The sequence below is a fragment of the Rhipicephalus microplus genome, chromosome 5, assembly GCF_043290135.1.
Source record: "Rhipicephalus microplus isolate Deutch F79 chromosome 5, USDA_Rmic, whole genome shotgun sequence".
In the NCBI taxonomy this organism is placed as follows: Eukaryota; Metazoa; Arthropoda; class Arachnida; order Ixodida; family Ixodidae; genus Rhipicephalus; species Rhipicephalus microplus.
Window position 1 is genome coordinate 111,815,861 of NC_134704.1, and position 22,795 is coordinate 111,838,655.

The 22,795-nt window shown below is 43.0% G+C and overlaps 1 protein-coding gene and 1 pseudogene across 1 annotated transcript in view; one reads left to right on the plus strand and one right to left on the minus strand.

Moving 5' to 3' along the window:
- The first annotated feature begins 937 nt into the window (after positions 1-937).
- LOC142817536 (glutamate receptor ionotropic, kainate 2-like) overlaps positions 938-22,795 on the plus strand; it is a 30,284-nt gene continuing 8,426 nt past the window's right edge. The window contains exons 1-2 of the mRNA XM_075894567.1: positions 938-941; positions 2,450-2,608. Of these exons, the coding sequence (XP_075750682.1) occupies positions 938-941; positions 2,450-2,608 (163 nt within the window). The remainder of the gene's footprint in view (positions 942-2,449; positions 2,609-22,795) is intronic.
- Positions 8,606-12,257, minus strand: LOC142817347 (uncharacterized; annotated as a pseudogene).

The following is a 22,795-nucleotide window of genomic DNA, read 5'->3' on the forward strand; positions in this document are numbered from 1 at the left end:
GCCCTAAAGTTGCCGCGCCTCGTCGTACTGAGGCTGTTCCGGCAATAAACCGCCCGAGAAAGATCAGTACAACGGAGTGAGAGGCTGCTCGTAGCGAGCCTCAACGTGTTGACACTCGAGAATGTACCCCTCAACAAAGAGAGGATCGTGGCCAACGGAGCAGTGGCGGAACGATGACGATGGGTAGACGCGAACTATGCTCGGCGAGAGAACAAGCGGGACGCGTTGAAGAAACAAGCTATGAGTAGTCAAAGCAGAGTCGGTTCATTGGAGCACCGATGGAGTCAAGGCCATACTTGCTCATGAGTTTGCGGCGCTCAAGTTTAGATGTTTTTGTGAGGTATCCGATAGGGTTTGGTTCGACACGCATTCACATTCAATCATCTCTGTGCGTTGCAATAAACAGCGCGTAAGTGTGTGTCGCGTTTGACGAAAAATGTTGTAGTAAGTGATCTTGTAAGATAAACTGAAGTTGTGCAGGACTTGCCAGGACACGGCTGTGTATGGTTCAATTCTTTAAATTAGCGTCGCGAATGGCTTTGTGTATTCGCTAAAGCTGGTAACACCAATACGGCTCAACAAAGTTGCACAGAGAACGATGTCGCCCTGAATACATTTAAAGAACATTGGACTTCTCACGCATGGGATATGGGGACAAGTTACGAACGTGTTAATCGTAGTGTAAGAAACTCTGAAGTTCCTAGTACAAGCGATGCCGGACCTGTACTTTACTACGCCAAGTATTTCAAAAAATACTGGAGCCTTTTTTTTCCATCCTCAATTGATACCACTCCTCTATTCCACCGCTCACTGGACTATACCATACAAGACTACGCTATGCCTAACTTTCCTCTAGTGCTAACCGCCTTTCTATTCTTCGCATCGCTACTCCTTTGTCTAACCTCCCTTTCTGACCTCACGTTGCGCTATAGTATGCATGGGTATGTTATGCTCCACCCTCCCCAACCACTCACCTACGCTCCTTTTCCAACTTTTTCTCGTGTCTTCTATGTTTCGTGCTCCTAGGTACCGAGATAGACAAGTGCAACTTCATCCAAATATGTGTGCAATTATACATGATGTTTCCTGCGTGACGCCCTACTTTGCTAGGTCGTGCTTTACCTTCTTTCTTTCCAGTTTGTCTCCCACTCACAATCCCTTCCCTTTCCCACTAGCTTACTGTATAATACTATGCATGCCTGGACATACGTGTTTTTTTTTTCTGTGGGACACCATTCATAGCTATATTATGGTTTCTTTCTACCATTCTTATTTCTCTCTTTCTCGTCCTCATTTACTTCCCCCTCCACGAAACCTGCAATTTTCAACGCATTTTCCGTTTTCTTTGCTGCGCTTTACGAGAGTGGCGATACTATACGTCACATTCCCAATGCTGTTTACACCCTTTTTCTCACGTTGCTTCTCCCTGCGTTTACTTTACCTTTTCTTCTATTGTCCACTTTTAATTGTACCCTGATAAACATGGTTGTTATATTCACGGTTATTCCTGTCTTAAACCTTGCATATGTATTCTGTGCTTTACTCTTTTTGTTCTTCCTGAGATCACTCCTCCTCATACTGACTTCCAGTTCCCACCACTCCCTTGCTTATAGATTACTAAGCATGGTTATTCTATACACGGTTGTTCATCATCGTATTATAATGATATCTGGGTTTTTATTTTGTCCAAATATGGTTTAATTACAGATCAGAATTAAGCTGAGCCGTCAGAATTGGAGGTGTTCTGATAGCATGTTGTAATAAACTTTTGCGCCCAATTCTTCTGAAGGTGTTCAATATTCTTTGAAAAATTATGAGCAGAAAAAGCGGATACACTGGGAGCACCATAATATAGCAAGGATGGTTCATTATATCAGAGGAACACTCACGTCAAGTACAGACATTTCTATTCTTGGAAATTGTATGATGTCGAGTGTGGTATGAAAATTACCAACTTTAAGTTCATAACATAATGAACAACAAGCTCCGCACATAATGCGAGAAATGAAGTAGCTGATGGGAAATAAAGCCATCGCGTTCAAATGTATAGTTTGGCAGCCGAGCTAGTACCGCCCATTTTTGCCTCGTACCGTCAGTTTTATATCCACTGTCTGATGAAATATTTATGTTTAAGCCAAACATTCTGCATGCGTTAAAACAGCGTTTTCACAATATGCGCCTCACTTCTTGGTTTTTTGATATTAATATTTTCAATCGAACTGTGACTACATCCAGCCACAATATTGGATACGCAAAACCTAATAAAAAACCTCATGTTACAGTAACGAAAGCCCAAAGGTGGCGCATATTAGCCTCACGCAAGGAAGAAGGCGGATTTGTGTTGGTTCCACCAGAATTATGAACCCTGAATGCGGCAGTGCTTAGAATTCTTTCCTCTGGGTCATCATCTCCCTCGCGATAAATTTGCGAATGTATTTTTTTTTTGCAGGAGCCATTTTCGAGGACAGTGAGCGTGACTCCGAAAGTGCGTTCCGCAGTGCAGTCGATCTTGTCAACAAAGACCCTGCACATGCCCTCACCAGTTTCAGACTTGCTGGAGTCATCCAGAAAATACCGTCCCATGAAGCCTTTCACGCTCGGAAAGCAGGTACGCACTACTTATAAATTTCTTGTTGTAATTGTTGTTAGCTGCATGACCTCAAATCAAAAAGACGTCACATCGGAGAAACACGTTTTATCTTCCAAACCTTCACAAACTTCACAGACTTGCTTGCATTGCACATCTTCAAGTTCTTGATTTTCTAGAAGTAATGGCGTTTTGCCTCTCAAGTAGCGAAATGGGATCGTTATACACAAGCAAAGTAAATAAAGAAGTGTATAGAGTATACCTCTGTTTGCTTTATGTCCTCATTTGAATTGAATATAAGTGAGAAGTGTGCGATCGACCACCTTTATTACTTGTACCGTTTGCCTCGTCAGAGCGTGCTCGATTTCAGGGTCAAAATAGTTTTTGCAGCCTGAATGTTATTTTCGATCGGTTGTTTTATACTGCCAGCAAAAAAAACAAGCTAAGAAATATTATAGGTGAATTCAAAGAAATTTTACCATACATGATTTTTTTATTTCATTCGACCCTAACGAGCGCGTCTATGTCCGTTGATGCTAAAAAAACAAATAATAAATAAAAAACACAAATACCAAATAATAAATAGTGGTGTATTCACTGCATAATTAAAAACTATACAGTAGGAATTTTCAGCGCGTACAAACACGCGCATTCTAACTAGGTTTGCAAATGTACAAACAAGTTTACAACGCAATTCTTTGCAATCTATGTGTCCTGGATGGGGCCCACGGAATGGCCTAAGGACAAGTTTATGGAACAGCAGACCTTTTTCTATTGCGAATATTGTATCATGACCTTCCGTGAAATGATTTTATGCTTTTTAAACGCGCTACATTTTGGTAATATTCCTTGGTTTCATATTTTTTCAAGCTGTTACTACGAGTAAGGTCACAATCGTGCTGCACTGCATTCATTCTCAAAATAGAAGTGGAGATGTCTTTCTGTATACTCGTACTAAAATTCGCTTTGTCGGCCATCGTAATGTTGCACTTTTCAGGTAGCTAGTGAAGCACTACCCTGTGCGGTCTGTTGATGAAATTACAAAGTATGAGGTTCACCATAAACCTGTCGTATAGTGTTAGTGTGCTAAACAAAAAAAAAACACTGTCTTAGTTGATTACACATTCTCAACCTTTGCGGCATCAAGTAATGCGAACTCCCGTGCAGAAGAGAAGTCAATTAACAACTGTCAAATTGCCAACCTGAAATATTGCAGGTTTAGGCATCTGTAAGAAGTTTGGTATCTCAAGCTAGGGCTAGTTTCGTATCACCAGCAGTTTAAAAAAAGTAATGGGAAATCCACGTGATGCTTGCCTTCTATCCACGATAAGAATTACGAGTAAACAACCGTCATTGTCAACCGAACATGGAGCCATAGGTAACGTAATGGCTATTAATAATTTTATCTAACTAGGGCGTGTACAACTCACCTCAACTAGAGGGCAGCAGTAAAATTTTTTTTTCTCGGAAGGGCCATCAAAAAGGAGAACGTAAAAGCAGGAAAAAGAGGTTAGTTCGTACAAAATGTTCACTAAAGTTGCCATTTTAAGAAGGCATTTCCCATTTCTAATATATGCGTCTTTTGTGAAGTGGACTTGGCATCATGGTTCCAACAACATACACATTTTAATCTTCAATATGACTATTGCTTGGGCTACGACTCCAAAGTATATCGTTTTTCTTTCATGGTCTTGTTTCTGCACATAACGGACTAAGCGGGTGTTTTACAAAACAAATGCTTTACTATAGTCATGCTCAAGAGCATACTTATTAGGAAAATAAAAAGAATATAGGAGACCAAGACAGTATTTTGCAGCGTAGATCACGTGTCGGAGAACTCTGCCTTAGTCTATGTAAACACTATGCAAAACTAGCGTTCTTATCAATCATCAGCACTGCTATCGCAGTCATACTTATTTGTAATTGAGCTCAACCGTCGCTCGAATGGGTTTCCAAAGTTTCCTTTCTTACTTTATCTGACAACCATCGGATTTCTTCAATTCGTCCAATCTTATTGCTCCAGATGTTACTTACCAACATTCTGTGCATTTTGACTAGTTCTAGCAGCCGTTATCCACTTGAAATCAGCCGTACTTTTCGCAGTACAGTCGCTCCTATACAACTCATGTCACACAAACTTTCGCTTTTACCAATGGCTGTTGACTGGAGTATCGTCCATTCCGATTTACGCTGTTATGAATGCCGTGGTCTTATCGTCGCTTGATTTCAATTCATATCTCATTGTTTTATTGCTTTATGGAGATGTTTATAGTAATTTGAACATTTCAATCAGTTTCTAACTTTTGTCCTCGTACACTTGTATTAGTAAAGTGTAGCTATTGCGATTTATTTCTTCAGCAGTAAGACAACGCTGGCTTTCATGATTTGGTACCCCCATTCATACGTGCTTCAATTCATTTCATTTTATAGTAAATTCATTTGTAATAACTCCATGCCCTTAATACAAGTAGACCTATAATTGCTTGCTCGTCTATATTTATGTTGAATGACAACTCCGCTTCGTCATTTTCGTACTAGACTACCAGACATTTTGTTCGGCTCAAAGTATTCAGGGATAACGAGAACATACCTAAACGATCGGCGTTAACTGGTTTGGCGAATGCCCTTGCTGTACGAAGCCCAGTAGTCAGCATGGGTTCTCTCAGGCCTAAGTCCTGTATTGCTTGTTCTGAAAAATCAACGGGCTTTATTGTTACCGGATGTCAAAATAGCACAAACAACCTGCATGTGCCGGTAACATGAGGAGCATTCTGAATGACGGCAAGTTCAAATATTGCGTTAATTAAAAAATCTAATGTAGAGTTCACTATCACAAATCTTTAAAAAATGCAGCTTACAGATATACCTTTCACACTCTACTCGATTTAAGTGGGGGCTCCCATCAGTAATGGAAGTGCTTAGAACTAGTTTGTTCTTGAGAATGAGTCAAAATGAATCACATATTTTGCATTCACGTTTTATGAGGTAACTTTATTCTATCATTAGGCAATAACCAACCGACGTCGATGCGTATGAGTAAGTCAGGCGACATCCTTTAGAAATATAAAACATAAAAGTCAGTATATCTATCGCCAAGCACATAAGGACACTTGTTGAAGAAAGCAATTCTTTTAGGGCTTCTGCAATACAGTGAGCGTTCACGAGAAACATCTGCCTCGGTGCCACCAAAAAGCGTGAGTGACAAACGTCATTGTTGATGGATAGATTTCCTTGTACTTTGTTTCTTGATCATTTGGTATACTTCTTGGACGACTTCCATTTCCATAGAAGTCAGTTTCTGCTGTGCGAGCGTAGCATTTCATGCGGAAGTATGCTGAGGCTGTACTCATCGTACGGCTATTTCATGTAGCACAGCGATTGTCTTTTTAGTACTAGTTCCACCCTTTACTATATTACTTCAGAATATTGTCATTATTATACTAGCAAGTGCGAAAAACTTTCGCATAACAAGGCTTTAGAGCTACTAATGCAGCCAGCAGGTAGTTTGCCATACTGCATATATGAAGCCTACAGAGATAACTTGCATTGTTGACGTGTTATGCCGATCAAAATATTTATTGATGTCCGAATCCGAAACACACATATATATAGTGTCTGCTATGGCTGCATAGATCTATTTACTGCATCATCTGACACACAATACGCCCATCCTCGAGACACTTTTTGAACTGCGGGGTTCTCGATTAGTCCGTGTTGCAATGGCAAGCACAACAAAAAGGCATGCCATGCAGTGCACCAATTCCGAAACGTTCTTGAACGGCCAGAAATTGCAGAATCGCATCTTAATACACATATAGCCCGCACACGATTGCAACAAGTGTTTTGTATGAAACACCTGTCTCGCCGAGGCATAGACGAAGCCAGACAAGTTGATCAGTCAACGGTCGTGAAAAGATGCGTGTGCCACAATAAGACGCAAGTGTTGCCTGCTAGGAAAACTTGTCTTCATCTATAAAATTCTGCAGTACTTCAAGTTCCTAGCTTTGCTCTTCGCAACGACACTTCGCTGAATGTTTTAATAAAATTAGAGGCATTTTACCAAGAATGCGCAGCGAGCCACACTTTAACTATTCCCCTAGTTAGACAGGCTCTAATTTGGTGCACTTATGCTTACTGCATTCAGCAGTAGAGCACACCGAAGTGTGCATCCCCGTTTGATGAAACTGACGCCTAGGCCACACTTCAGACATGACAGAGGCAGACGTTTCTGGCCAGTATGCCCAAGCGTCACCGATAAAGCTATCCGTTTTATTGAATGAAGTCGATCTGCCTCACAAAACTTGGCTCGAAATCAATCAAGGAATGCTTCATCACCAGCCATTAGGCAATTGCTTTCAACCGCATCAACGTTCACGTCGCGTGGAGCTTGAGGAGATTTGTTTTCTCTATGGTGTTCATATCTATGTTTTCAAATGCGCAAAATTTAATGGCGGTATAATTTTCCTCGTTTGTTGGTATATAAAGAATAAACAACATTTTGATGGGCGATTGCGCTATTTGGGTGTTTTTTTTTCTTCATAAGAAACGCCGTTCCTGCATTAGGAATCGATCTTGGTTATGAATATTATGTTTTTGTTGTTTTATTTCTTCCAAAAAGAATTTCTCGTATTATGTAGGCTGCGTTGGAAATAAAATACTTTATAAATGTCGAAAGTATTTTTATAGTTTATATTCGCCTAATATTAATGTTAAAAAATTATCAGTGTAGCAGCTTTCCTTATAACTGCCATTGTCATTTCAATAAAATTTACATGAAACAATTTGGATAGAACCAACTGTTTGATATATCTTACAATCGAAAACATGTTTCCTTAAATATTTGCAGTTGTTTAGTTTGCGAAGCTTGGATGTGACCCGCAGTGTGCCCTCGATGTATAAAGGTGTGGAATGTGCAGGCGATATTTCTTTTCGTGCAAATTGTTACATGACGGTAACGATCATCATGCATGCTTCAGGACGAAGGCCTTTCCGGGCGATCTTGAATGAACTTTAAGCTGTCCAAGATGCCCACAATATTACTGTAAATTGTGGAAAAATAAATTATTTTAATTTTGACTATGCTCTAACATCTAGATTTCTAAGGTGCATGACCATCTCATTCCAGGTAGCCAATTCGTGCTGTAATGGCCTGACCACAGTTCACCAACCATAACTGGTTTTAAGGGGCCTTACGTCCCTAAGAGAGCCTCTCACTGGTCTTCAAATTAATTCTCCAAATCCGCTGTGCGTTCGTTCTTTGAAAATATAATGAAAGTACTACGTACAAGTTGCTGGTGCATTTTAGCAGCATCAGGTGCAGTGTGTGGCAATGGTCCCGTGAAAAGTGCTTCAATTTCCTCATGTGGGCATGCGTTTGCATTGCGTGCATCAATGATATTTGGGAGTAGCTTCCTGCCAACGTTACTAGATTAGTTCAGTTTGCCAGCTCCGCCCTGGCCGCGCGCGCGAATGTGTCCCCTTTCCGTCTTCTCTCGCGGGGCGGCGCTGCCACCTCTCTTGGCCCTAAAACCGCGTTCGCTTGCCACTGCACTGCTGTGTGCGGCCACCTGCTCCGAGCGGGTTTCGTTTGCAACACGTGAATTTGTATTTCCTCCGCGATAAGATTGAAGTACAGACCTCAGGCATGGCGACTAATCTACCTTAAACACACATCTGCGGTAATGCGAAGAGCGATGCGAGGGTATGGACTGACGTGCTAGTGAGCTTTAATTGCCCGTTAGACGTTCAGTTAAACTGCTCAACACAAAATTAGCGAATCTCGTTTGTTATTTCTGTGTCTCCTAGTGAAGTTGTTTATTTGAGAACATAGCCAGCGATGTTTCCCATCTTTGCGTAAGTTACGAGACTCCGTGTTCATTTCGCGTATTTGTTGCTTGTTCGGGAGTCTAGACGAATGAATGAAAGAGAGCTTGTGCTTTGATTCAACAAAGTGATTTATTGCTCTGGAAAAGTACAAAAAATTTTATGCGCCCACTTAGCCATGGATGACGCATTTATCTACAGCAAACGGGCCTTTTTATTTGCCACGGCAGCTTTCTCGCTATTCTCAAGGCGACGATTGACATTCCTAGCAAAGAAGTGAATCCTGGTAACTATAACAAAATTCAGCACCTGGCATGTAAAGGCGGCCTCATGCTCCACGCATCCAAAACGATCGATGTTCTCCATCTCCAGCTCATCAAGCACGTCCCAAATTATGTCTGATGTAACTTGATCGCCGCTCAAGGAATGTGAAACTGCGTGGTTCACAATTTTCACAATGTGCAGCATTTTTCTCGAATGATGTTTCAAAGACCCTTCGTTGAAGCTTCTGTAAATAGTGAGGTAAGCATCTTTGCCTACATCTGGCTCAGTGGAGCTTATGTCTCCTATGCACGAAGAGCAGGTGGTGGTTTTTGTGAATTTATGAACCACATATCCCGACAAACAGTGCAGGATGCTCTCGACTACTTCTCCTTTCAAATCAACGTGGTCGCTGTCTTCGTGCTGGTGGGCGTCTCCTAACCCTTTGGTTAAGTCACGCATCCTAGCCTCAATCGTATCACACAACTTGGCCTTATTCAAGCTACCGTCTTCTTTCTTCCTTCTCAAGGTTTCTTGAACACCAACAAGCACAGCACTTGGTGCGCCTTCCACGCTCCCGAGCAGAGCTGTTTTGATCGGTATGTACGAACTCAGAGGTCGGAATATTTGTGTGAAGTTGACGACTTTTGAATGTGATTCATCGCCACCAAATGACCGCACTAATCCGAAGTGGCGCTGAAAAAAGTAAAAGAAATCTGTCAGTTCTATTGAACTTGAATAAACACAGCTTTCGCACTGACCTCTAGAGGATCTTTGTTAAGCTTAGCTGTCAATTTATAGTGAGCACCCTGGTCAAACAAGTATTCAATGATGTCAAGTGTTGACAGCAAAGTTACCCACATAGCCTCTGTCGTCATCTATGATGCAAAAAGCTTCAGGCCACTGCAGACAGCATTTCTCTCGGTCATATTAAGGAGAGCCAAAAAATCTTTGATGACTTAAAGATGAATGGCATAAAGAGGGATATGGGCAAAAGTTTTAGCAGAAATTGGAACAGATTTAACACGAGCTGAAGACATAATGAAGCAAATAAAACGAGCAGATTTATCACCTGTATTTTTTTTCTGAGCCCGGTCTGATTCCTTGGAACGGCAACTTGACATTCAAGGCATCAAAAAGGTCATTGATGATTTTGGTGAATGCTTCTGTTTCTTCGCTTTGTTCGAAGCATGGCACTTTTGCTTCTCGGTACACTTTGATTCCAAGTGATGTAGAACAGCTGAGGAGCTGTCAAAGAAATGCTTGGCATATCAGTTCTGTAGAAATCCGCAAGCTGGACAAGCGTCTCATTTGAGTTGCAGCTTGGTTTTACTGTTAGGTGGACAATTGCGTACAAAATAAACCTCACAGACAGCATCGTAGTTTTATTAAAGTTTGCCCTGGTCTACTGAAGCTGCAATTCTGAGAAAGTGGGAAAAATACTTCTTTTATGGCTTTGTGCTGCTGTTGGATGAATGAAATTTTTTTCTTTTTCATAAAAGAGCACCTATCTTTTCAAAATTGGCAGGCAAATATCATGCATTGAGAACTATACCTGTGTAGCAAGACGGACGCTCATTTTACGGAGGTTGTCGGGAGCCACATGAGCTCTTGTCAGCTTGGGCACCACTCGTAATTGCTTGTTCTTCTCTGTTTCATAAAGAGTAACGTAATGTTGAAAATTGATTTGATGAACACCCGCCTGAAAGAGAGAGAACATGTAGTTAAAGGTTTGTTCATTTGTAGTGCGCTATTTGCTCTTACCATTCCGAAGGTGTGTTTCTTTAAGTGATTTCGGATACACTTGGTGACATATGGGATATCACAGATAAAATAGATATTCTGCGATGGTTCCAAGGAAGGAGTGCTCGATGAAGTGACATGCAGAATCCAATTTTCCAGATATTCCGAGCTTGCTCCACATGGAGCGGTTATTGCCAGCTACGTCACTTATGATGGCCAGCACAGAAGCACCATGTTTGTGGAGTTGTATGACAGCACTGATTACAATCTTGGACAGGACTTTTCCTGGTGCAGCTCCTTTGGTGGCAAATGTAGCAATAGGCTGTACCCAGTCTTCAAAAAGCGGGACATACATGAGTACTAGCCCATGATCCGCAAGCTGATCCATGCCTGTCACTTGCTCATCACCATAGTCCACAAATCCATCCATTTTGTAGGAGGCTTTGTTGAATGCTACGGCCTGCTTTAGTTTAATCTCATCAACGAGAAGCACACCACAATGCCTCAGATGGCTCTTGTCATTTAGGTGCTCCTCGATGCACCTCAGTGCTACTTGTTTGTAGCCATATTTACACGGTATTCCACTGATTATTTGACGCAATCGCGCTTTAATTCGAAGTGGCAGCAACTGCATATCAGATATTAAACTTTACCCCTTCGAACAGAAGATTTGAAGGAGGAGGCACATCATCAGCCACTCTTGGTCATAGCGCCTTCCAAGCTTTGATTTTGCTTTTGCTGCCATGAAGGCAGTTTTGAACACAAGTTTCTGCTTACTTGGAAGTATTTGAAGAACTTCATTAATCTTTGAATACGACAATGTGCGGAGCTGCTTCTTCATGAGGAGAATATCCTGCCTTGCCTTTTCTTGTTTCAAAGTAGCACGAATAGCCTTGCGCCGTAGCACTTTCATCTGAGTGCTCTTTTGCCTAGGTTTACTGTGTTTTACCTGTTCATGCGCTGCGAAAACAGCTTGCCTAGCAGCTTGCATTCATGACACGTTGACTTTAAGGACAGAGTTGCGCACGTTTCTCGTCGCCATGTGTTGCCATCCTGGGTAGCCACTGAGCTTTTCGATATAAAAGGGTACAACTTCGTAGGGCAGCCTTTACAGAACTTCGATTTCTCTGCATACCCAAGCAAACACTTAAATTCTTCAACTAGCTGTCTTCACGTCAACATTTTCATCTTTGGCGTACACTACGGACGGCACAAGTCGCCCATTGGCACTCACAGAAACAGCAAGTGTCCTAGACACTACAACAGCCTTATCAACCCTAGGCACAGCATTTTACATTTTGAGCTTGTACACAACAACACTGGCGTCAACAACTTCGAGAGACCAGCCTTGAACTTTCTGGTTTGTTTTTGCCAAATCCACGAGCTCGCTGTAGAGCGACGCGATAGCTCCACACACATGGGAGTTACTTCCATCATCACACAGGCTTGTAACATCGCCATCACCTTGCCTTTTGCACACCTTAACGGGAGGTGCCCTCCGCACAGCTGGTTGCTTACGTTTCCGCGCCGGTTTCGAAAGGTATGAAGGGCAGTTAGGGAACAAGCGGGGAACAGCGTCGTCCTTGAGCGCCCCATTGTCACGCGGAATGATAACAACGTCCCCGTTTAGGTTGTGCACGAACTCCTTCACTAAGTGACTGTCCTCGAAATGGAGATCGCACACAACGCAAGAACTTGTGAGCTGCTTGTGCAGTCGTGGAATCGCACGCTGCCACACTTGAAGACGTTAAGAATCTCTAGGCGCCCGGAAGAAATGCCGCTTCTCGGCAGATCTTTGAGACTCGTAACCGCTTTTGCAGCCGGTTACGAAACAACGCGGCATGTCGGTTGGTCACGATACAACGCCACTTATAATGTCAAACGACTCGAACAAGATGAACAAAGCACGTGAACAAAGCACGTGAACAAAGCACACCACAACAACACCAACAAAATTGGTTGGTGCAACGTGCTTCGACGAGCCGGGAAGCCGGGCCGAGCGTGTGGCGAGCGCCACCACACGTCGGGAGACGGAAAGGGGTCACGCGCCGACGCGAAGTTTTCAAACTGAAGCTAATCTAGTAGCGTTGCTTCCGGCGTCGAGTAAGTTTCACCTGAAGGTGACCTGCAGTCATGTGCATGACACCGCATTTTTCCAGCTCGGGCTCTGATGTGCCGATAGTAAATGCTTCCTCTGCTTATTGGTCTCCTGAATTCAAATTCTCAGACAACAACTTTCTGGATATCATTTTATCATTGCCCTACCTCCAGCCCGCTCTTTAACTGCATATGATGACCACCTCGCCATTTCCGGGTTTCCCTAAATTAGGAGTTATCTAAATTCAGTACCCCACGGATAAAGTTATTACTACCCGTCTACAATAAACTATAGGGGTGGCTGTTGTTCTGATTGCGATGTTACCAGAATTTTTTAGATGGCAGACAGCCCTGGTTTACCTGACGCAAGTGATTTAATATGTATTATACGCAAATCAATAAATACGTAGAATGAGGTTTTTAGAATATAAGAAGAATATTTGTAATTCTCACGCGTGTTTATCACTTTCACGCTGTTATTACAAGCAAAGACCGAAACCCACCACTCCTGGTTCATTAGTGGAGGGGATCCTCCTCAAAGCATATCTGATTCATTGTAGATTTGAGCTGCGTTATAACATTAACCAGTATCTGCTTCGTTATCTTTATTTCGGAAGGCAACACGCTTCGTAACGTGGCGCCACTTAGCCCTATGCGCACCGAGGTATTTGAAGTAGCTCAGTGTTTCAAGCAACTTCACAATACAAAGCACTACTTCAAGAAAGAATGACGTTGGAACAGTTTCTCACTATGCACAAAATTATATGAAAGAGTCATTGTTGGGGAAAGCTTTTTGCCCCGTGTGCTCGTTTGATGAGATCTTGCTGCGTGGTAATGGGTATCGAGCTACACTTTCCCTACAAACGATATCTACGTACTAGGCAGCGTCGACGGCCCGAGTGGGCTTTGCTTACGCCATCGACCAAAGTTCAATGAACTTAATCCCTTTGTGATATAGCAAAAAGGTTGCCTGATCTCAGACTGACTTCCACTGCTCATGCGTAGTGTGCTATGGTGATGTTTTCCGAGGTGATTTACTTGTTTTCAGTTTCTGCAATTCCGTAGAGCATTGTTAAGTGAGATAGAACTCTTCTTTTGTACTTCGCCAGCGCACGGAGCTTCTCGTTCCGGTCTTGCCTTTATGTGACAAATAAGTTTTCGTCTCGTCCTAATGGCCCCTGGTGGGTCGTATGGCTGCCAAAAAACAATTCAGTACATTCAACCGATGAAGGGGTCGACGTTCCGACAAGCTTGCCGGCCCTAGTCAGAGGCTTAAAAAGAAGACATTCAGTGCTACTGCACCGCAAATGGGCTCTTTTTGTTCTTTCTGTAACGAAATGTCTGTTTTAGTTGCGAAGCAGCTATTTAACTTAGCTGTGCGCATTTTAACGTAGGTACAGTGTGTAACAGCGTACCTACGGGCATTTTTACGAACTGGCCGCCACGCGTTCCCCTCGCCACAAGTGTTGGAGCGGTCCCAAGTGGGTCACACCACAGCTGCGCGTTCACGTCATGCTACTTCTCACACTTCCCCCGCCGGTGAGCGCTGACGTCACTCTCTACCTGACCTGCAGCCCGATCGCAGCAACGCCCGCAGCTGCCGGCTTTTCCACTCGTTCGCAACGCACTCTCTCTTTACCTTCTCTATCACCAGCAGTGCTCAACCACACGTCGAGTGGAAACACTCTTTCAGCTTGTTTATCTGCGGGGAAACTGCACGAAACCTAACCCACCTCTTGTGCCTGCGTTTTAAACAAACGTTTACTGAAGTAAATGCGACACCGAGTTTCGCTTCAAACCGCTCTCCCAGCACCCGCATCGACGCCCGTTTCAACCGTGTCAACGCCGTTCACACCACTGCTATTACGCATCCCGTCAGGGTAATCAATATTATTTCAACATCAATTTTGTACCGCATTTTTTTAGGCGGGGGGGAAGAGGACATTTTTCTATAATACTTTTTCACTTGATTCGTTGAACTTATTCAACTTGATCATGATTTTAGAGTTCCTGGGTGAACCTCATCTATAAGAACATTAAAATTGGTGCAGAGCAACAGTGGCCGAAATGTCGATTAGTGAAAAAAACCCACGGCCAGTTATTTTAAATTGAGCGTAATTTCAGTTTGGTAATCAGGTACATTGTGGAAAACAAGTTCCACTCCGCAACACGATAATTTGAGGCAATTTGTAACAGCATTACAAATACTAAACAGAACAATAAAGACAGGTGCACAGTGCTGCGTCAGTATATCACAATATCACTCGCTATTATCATAACTTCATAGTCAGTTTCCTGTTTTCACCTTTAAAACTTCTCATACCTCTACCCCGTGTAGGGTGACATGCCAATCCTTTCAGACTGGTTAACATCCTTGCCTTTTCTTTATTTCCTGTTGTTTTCTCCTTTGTTGCGATAAGTGAAAAAATCAGCACACAGTATCCCTCGCAAAACACGTTCAAGCTATGGCACTTTGGGCAATTGTATAAGCGAAACTTTTGTGTCTCGAATATTTAGGTGGTGACATCGTACGCGAAAGAGCCGCTGCTGGTAAGTATACAGACACGCGTTCTCGCAAACTGTGCTGTTCATTATATTTTTTATATGTAACGTTTTCCAGTAACTTCCGTTCTCTCAATGCTGGGCTTGTCAGCGATCTGTCATTACTGATAGGACAACAGGACCTCCAATTGAGGTAATTTGTCATTCCACGTGGGGACATTTGATTGTTGCCCGGATAACCACATGACCGTCTTTGTTGCCTGCAGCAACGAAGTGTTACACTGAACGAATGTCAATGAGCGTGCCATTCCCGGTACGGAGGAAGAAAGAAGTTAGGATGAATCATAACGATGCCAAAGAAAACATGGATTACTTCACGCGAGGACGTCAACACATGTCGTCTCACGAAGACGTTTTTAACAGATGTCGTGAATAGGTCAAAGTGGGCTCGTAATGAAGGCTGCGTACAAAACCTAAATGAAGCTCTGTCTTCCCACCTGCTTCGCCACATTCGTTCGCCTGAGGTGCGATGTTCGAGCGTGTTTTGGTGGTAAGTACGACGGACAATAAAAAAAACAGGGTTCAAAGTTCACGAGCGCGATAAAGCAGACCCGTAAATGGGCTAGCGCTACTAACGACTATTTGTGTTCGTCATATCTATACTATCACGATGTTGCGCACGCGTGCATTGCAGGGGATGCAGAAAACAAAATGATACAGAAAAACATCTGGAATAAAAGTTTCTCTGTAAGAAGGTTCAAGTGATCGCTGTGCATGCCGAATAAAGCAATAAAAATTTAAATCTCCGAAGGATACAAGCATCCCGAAGCCTCACTTGTACATACAGCAACGTTCTTAAAAAATACATATTTAAAGCAAACCAAGAACTGCCCTCGTGTTCGTAAAGTATTTCAGTACCGCGGAAAATCAGTTCACACCCACTTGCAGAATAATGCATCGCATGTTTCGGACTTTCCAATGTACCTTTTTTTCTCGCAGCATGCATCAGAGTACACTACTTAAATATAGCGATTCCCAAAAGGCTCTGTATGCCTGGTGCTGCATTCTCATTTGCTTCAACGCAGGTCCGAGATCAAATTTTTTGTAGCTTATTACAGGCAGAGGAAACCTGCGGTGCTTCGAGCTATTTGCCATTTTCTTGAATCCGTCCAACAGGGTGTGCAAGAACACAGCCTTCCCTGTGAATGTACCAGTCCAAGCCCTTACCCTTCCTGCTCCGTGTTTGACTATCTGCAATAGTGATTTCGCGACTTCTACAATGAACGTCGAATGGGAGTCTACCACCAGTAGACGGGTTGCTTGGCCATCGAAGCTTTTTAGAATGTTATATGGCCTGATTTTCTGAGAACAGAGTTAAAGCCCTACGCAACCATTTCTTCTTTAATGAGCGTTCAGTAAGCTCATTCAAAAGTCAGTAATACCCCTGTCACACGGTACTTGTCATCTCATTCGCTTCGAATCTCATCGGGCGTTGATGCCAGTTTTGTTGCTGCTGAACGAGTACAGTGAATGACGTTCGTCCATTGAATACGTTCACTGAACGAATGGAAGCGGGACTTGTGTACTCCGTCAACAGGCGCTAAAGAAGAGATAATGAAGCCGACATCTTAAAGTAACTGTAACCGATATTAAGATGTTTATGAAAGCTTGTTGTTTACTTTTCCGTCACATTTTAATTTACACATCGCGATAGTGGTAGCACTTGGTATAGCGTAATTCTTTCCCAGGCTCCAACTAGACCCGCTGTTGTAGAATTCGCACACACGCGTTGGACACCACTTAGGGAGAGTGTTTTCGAACCATTTTTTTCCTTTGGTAGCACCTCAGTTCTCTGTTAATCGCCGACGAAATTGAAGCCCGATGAGCAACCAATGCAAACGAAATGGCATGTTGGCGCAAGCAGCTCCAAGTACCTCGTTCTCTGTTATATATATTTAATGGCGAGCTTGAGGCATTTCAGTCGGTTCTGGTGCTTCTTTCACAGCTGCTGGATGAACAAATAATGCTCGTTTGCACTGATCATCATTCATCACTGTCAAAAATTCATGAATGCTTTCCTGGTTCTAACTATTGTTGACTGCAAGTTGTGAGCAGCTGTTAGTCTTGCTCTTGATATATATGAGAATTTTTCATGCTGATGCCCTTTCATCACGTCGCAGTATAATTTGAAGCAGCCGGGCAATGTTACGTAAAGTTTCGTTATCACAGCAGGCTGCCGATAAGCGTTGACATGAATTTCAAATCTGATTTCAAATAGCCATGTAGACCATGATTGCAAGATTGCAATGACATTAGTTTTGATTGTCATTTGGTGCAAATGACCGTAAGCATGCCGTGTGCCGGAGGTAAAATTCTTTACCGGCACGGAAAAGGTAAGCGTAAAAGGTAAGCGTAAAATAAATGCTCACAGAATGGCAGGTTTCAATATAAAAATTTGATCTGATTGAAGTCGGGACTCTTGTGCGTGATATCAGCCATAGCTCAAAACAATAAAAATATTAAAAACTTCCGGCACAATGTAAGACAAAAAATAAACACTGGGTGTGGTTAAAAGCAGTGAAAATTTATCAATTCAACCTGTTTAAATACTTATTAAACCAGCTCCTATGAAATGCAGCATACCATGAAGACCAAGAAATAAAAAAAGCGGCAAGTGCGACTACATGTTTGTTTTCTTTATACATTTGCTTTACGGATTTGTGCAATGTACCTTTGTACAAAACCATGGAAGTGTATTTAAACTCGGTGGTTGGGACGAAAATCAAGAGTTGTTTGTAGCGGCAGTCCTCAGTCTTCGCTCATTTTCTTGCTCGTCTATCTTCAGAGTTTTTTTTTTCTTGATGTTCACTGATAGCCAACTATCGTTCCATTTTGTCAGTGGAAACTGAGTGTTTGAACGCCCAAGAAGCAGCACGTTTATAAAGAACTATCAGGACAGCAGAAGCGGGAGTACATGCCCGTCAGCTCCGCTGATCACCCTGCAGTTTTCCAGAATGAAATGGCAAATTTCTAAACCACCACTGATATCAACATCGTGTGCTTTATGTTTATGTTGCGGTACACAGCATGTTTTTTTTGCCTATCTTTGCATCGATGCTTCTACTTTTCCGAGCATCTCAGTGCCCCGGCAACTTCTGTTTTAACGAGCCCGCTTATATTTTGATAAATATGGCTGTGCTATCTGCGATGTCAGTGTCAATTAAAGAGCGCCAGATGGTTGAAAATTCTGCAGCTCTCCACTGTGGCGTGCCTTATAGGCTTATCGCTGTTTTCAAACGTAAACCCTTGGATATTGCATTATCATGTTATATCATTTTATACAGACAACTAATATAGTTTTGTTGAGTGGATTTATATAACAATATACTCGTGTATGCCATACAGTCAGCCGCCTGTGATCTGAGTGAAACGAAACTCAGCGGGAAAGAGCATTACTTGAAGCCACTGACTTGTCTTGAATATTTGTAACGATGTGTTTCTTTACTTTTCGTCTACGAACAGGCTTGCAGCAGCCGCATACATCGCACTAAGGACATCCGCCTTCCCGTTATTACCACTTATCTTATCTGCACACTCATTTACTAATTTCATTCTGCATTATCGGCTGAAAACCGACAGGTAGAGCACAAATCACAAGCCCCCAAGGAAGAGCGAAAGAATCTGGAGTTTGGCAACTCTACTTTAGGGCCGAGAAAAGAATAATCCATGCAACGTGCATCTTTCTTAACTGCCTTGCAAAAGCCAACACCTATAAGAATAAATAAATTACGAGCTACTGCATGTTCGACACAGAGAATAACGTGACACGAGAAAAAAATCAATATTCATATTAGGGAGGGTGGCATCTATTCTTAAGTACGTCTTCTGTCTCATCTCATACCTTTTGCCATATGCCCAATTCGCAGATATACTCGACACCTGAGCCGTTGACGTCTATTCAGTGCAATTTTGTGTGCTATTTTTCTATGTTAAATTGAGGCTGACGCTGGATGATCTCACTAATCAAATATGTTCGCTTTATTTTTGCGAGTAGTTCAGGGGTGCTTCAACAACTTACCGACTTCACGCTTTCCGAGGCCTACTTTTTATTATTCTGCGCCTAGGAGCCATCGATCTGCGGCTGTAGCAGCGAAGCATGCGGATGGCCTTATGAGATTCCGCGACCCAGCAATCTTTGTGGAACATCCGCAGAAACGCTTTTCTTTGTCTTTTCCTCTACTTCGAAAACGCTGTGTCTCGGTTTGTTCGTCGCAGTTAACCTTGTTTTATCGAGCCGCGGCAACGACTCAAGCTTAGACAGCATATATTTTCTTGTGCGTCTTTGAGTTTTGAGATCGCTGTTTTAAGCGTGTTGCCCTCCACTTGTTGATTGATTGATTGATACGTGGGGTTTAACGTTCAAAAAGCACCATATATATATATATATATATATATATATATATATATATATATATATATATATATATATATATATATATATATATATATATATATATATATATATATATATATGAGAGAGACGCCGTAGTGGAGGGCTCCAGAAATTTCGACCACCGGGGGTTCTCTAACGCGTGCCGGAATTTGAGCACACGGGCCTACGGCATTTTCACCTCCATCGAAAATGCAGCCGCCGCAGCCGGGTTTCGATACCACGACCAGCAGGTCAGCAGCCGAGTACCTTAGCCTGTAGACTACCGTGGCGGGGCAGCCCTCCACTTGTGTTTTCCCTTTCTCTGTCTTCAGCAGGGAACTGCAGCTAAAAAAGACTGTCCTTGCCACAAACGAAGAAGCATATGAACCTTTGAAGAGTTTCTTTTTGTGAAATCTGCCTGCCTTGTACTTGTTCGCGAAGGGCTCATCCAGTGACAATAGGAAGATAAATAACGCAGGGGGTCAAAGGGAAACGGTCGCAACGTCAAAGTGAAATTACTTCACGCTCGAGCTATTCGAAAGTGTTTAGGTTTTATGTAGAAATCATGGTAGCCCTTAGGTGTAAGAAATAGCGCGGTTACATTGGTGCGCTTTCGAAGACTTTGAGGATAAGGAGTCGCCTAGTTCTGTTTACGTAGCTATCTTACTATAAAGCACCCAAAGTTCGTTGTATAATATAGGCTGCTTGTACATAGGCCGTTTAGTTAGGTTCACAAGAAATATCTATGTACAGGCTTTGTGTTTGAGTGTGGGCGTCGTGCGTGTGTTTTAGTTAATTGCTTATTCTTAGGATTATACCTCATGGTCATGGAGATATATAGTGAAGCAGCTTAAAGGAGCACGTCAAGTTTGTCGCTACAAACTACTATAGTGTTAATTTAAGGTGTTATTTTGTTTTAACTGAATATATACAGGTGGAGGCTGATTCTACCACAAATACTCCATCTCAGAAGGCTATTCAGTGATTCTAAAACCACCATATGAATATAAGAGACGCCGTATTGGAAGGCTCTGGAATGTTCGACCACCTGGTGTTCTTTAACGTGCACCCAAATCTGAGCACACGGGCCTACAGCATCCCCACCCCCATCGAAAATGCCACAGTAGTCGCAGCCGAGATTTGATCCCGTGACCTGCGGGTCAGGAGAAAGAAGGAAGCAAAATAGTGGTCGGTCGGCATCATGTCGGTTCACCAACATCTCATTACATGACATCTATAAAAAAGTGGTCCTACACAAAAAAAACACGCCTGATCTCTTTGTGCAAAAATTGGTATAACATGAAAGTGAAAAGTGTCTTCAGAAACGTAGTTTAGCGCTTGTTGAGTGTTCTTTCATAACAACACCAAAGAAATGAATGCCACAGAAACACATTATAATGTGAATTGGTGAATAGTAAGCAGCTCGAATTTCGCATCACGCCCATCAAGCACAAAGCACGCACGCATTGAGCATATAATTATATATAGGCAGGACGATGGTGGAATAACAGCTGTCACAGATCGACTTCTTACTTCGTGTATAAGCAGTGTGCTCCTTTGGTAAACGCGGTCGTGACAGCCAGCGAAGTGACCTTCATCATCCTGATAACCGCAGTAACTTCAAAGCAAGAGAGAGAGAATTTATTTACAGAAAGGTAGAGAGGTCGACCTGAGCTATAGTTTGCTCCGGCCTGCTACTCTACACTGGGGAAGGGTGACTGGGGAGTGAAAGAGTGATGAACGACGACGGTAAGGTAGATAGATGATATGTTCTTATTAGGCTGGGTAACTCTACAGACGTGCATCTAGTCCAGTGGCTTCTAACAAAGGGATGACGGCTCGTATAGCCACATGTGTGCTACTGGCGTCAGGCCAAGGACCTACCAGAACCTCATCGTTTATTGGTCGACTAATATATTGGCCAATCGAAGATATCAGTTGCTGACGTTCGCTTGCATATGCTGGACAGTCGCGAAATATACATGTTTGAGCGTTTCTGGCAACCGACAGTGACCACAATTGGGACCTGTGTCATTACAGCCAATCAAGTGGGTGCAACGTCTCGTGTAAGCCACACCGAGGCGAATGCGGTGGATAATGCATGAGATGCTTCGCTTTAAATTGTGAGGCATACGGAGCTTCATTTCTGGGTTCTATTTGTGCAGCCGCTTGTGCTTGTGTTCTGGTTTCTGCCAGTGCTCTAAGATGGAGTTGCGCATAACGCGTCGAAGTAGGATGTTAGTATCTTGTCGAGAAAATGCGATGCACATTTCCGGGGCACTATTTAAAGCTCTCTTAGCGGCAGCGTACGCCTCTTCATTGCCCATTATGCCACAATGAGCAGGTATACATTGAAATGTTACATGATGTCCATTTTTTGTAGCAATGCCAAGAAGCTCTGCTATTTTAATCGATAAAGTATGATATGGACCTTGTCTCATGAAGCCATCGATTGTTTGAAGAGCAGCTTTGGCATCGCACAGCATCGTCCATTTACGAGCGAGTTCTATCGACACGAAACGCATTGCCTCCCGAGTAGCAACAAGTTGCGCGGCTGTTGATGTGGTCTTGTGCTCTATCTTTAAACGTCGAGCTATCTTCATCTGCGCGATGACAAAGGCTACGGCGGAGGTACGCGACTTGGTAGATCCATCAGTATATACGTGCGCCACACCGTCGTACATAATAATAATGTGCAGCAGTGTAAGTTGCTTTAGGCCAATCGATGATCCAAGGGACTTCATAGTCCAAGGAATCTGAAGTATGACAAGTGGTCTAGGCAGGAGCCATGGAGGTGTCTCAGGAACACGTGGGGGAGAGAATCTTGGTGGTATGATGTTCTTGAACTGCGATATAGCTCTTGAATAACTGCAGTCTCGGTGGCTGGCAGGGAGCGCTGATAGGGGATGTTGCCTGTGTCGAGTAAACAGGCGAAGGTGGACTCAAAGAGGTTCACAGAGCACATATACTCTGATTGGACAAGCCCGAGCTTCGGCGAGAGTTCCCTTGGTTGATGTGCATTGAGGTAAGCCCAAACATGTGCGCAACCCTTGAGCTTGGATTCTTTCTAGCGTGCTCGCACAGCTGGGCTTCATGCTTGAAAGCACGGGCATGCTGTATTGTAAGTGCCCTACGAATAAAGATTGGTACAATTGCAGGAGAGCTGCCTCCGAAGGGCCCCATCTTGCTCCGGCCATGACCCGAAGAACGTGGACAAAACTCTTGAGCTTTGACTTCAAGGCTGTGATGTGTTTTGACCACAATAGATTCCGGTCGAGGATAACACCCAGGAATTTGTGTAGCGCAACAGCACGAATTTCTGTTTCATTCACAGTTAGTGGGTATCTTGT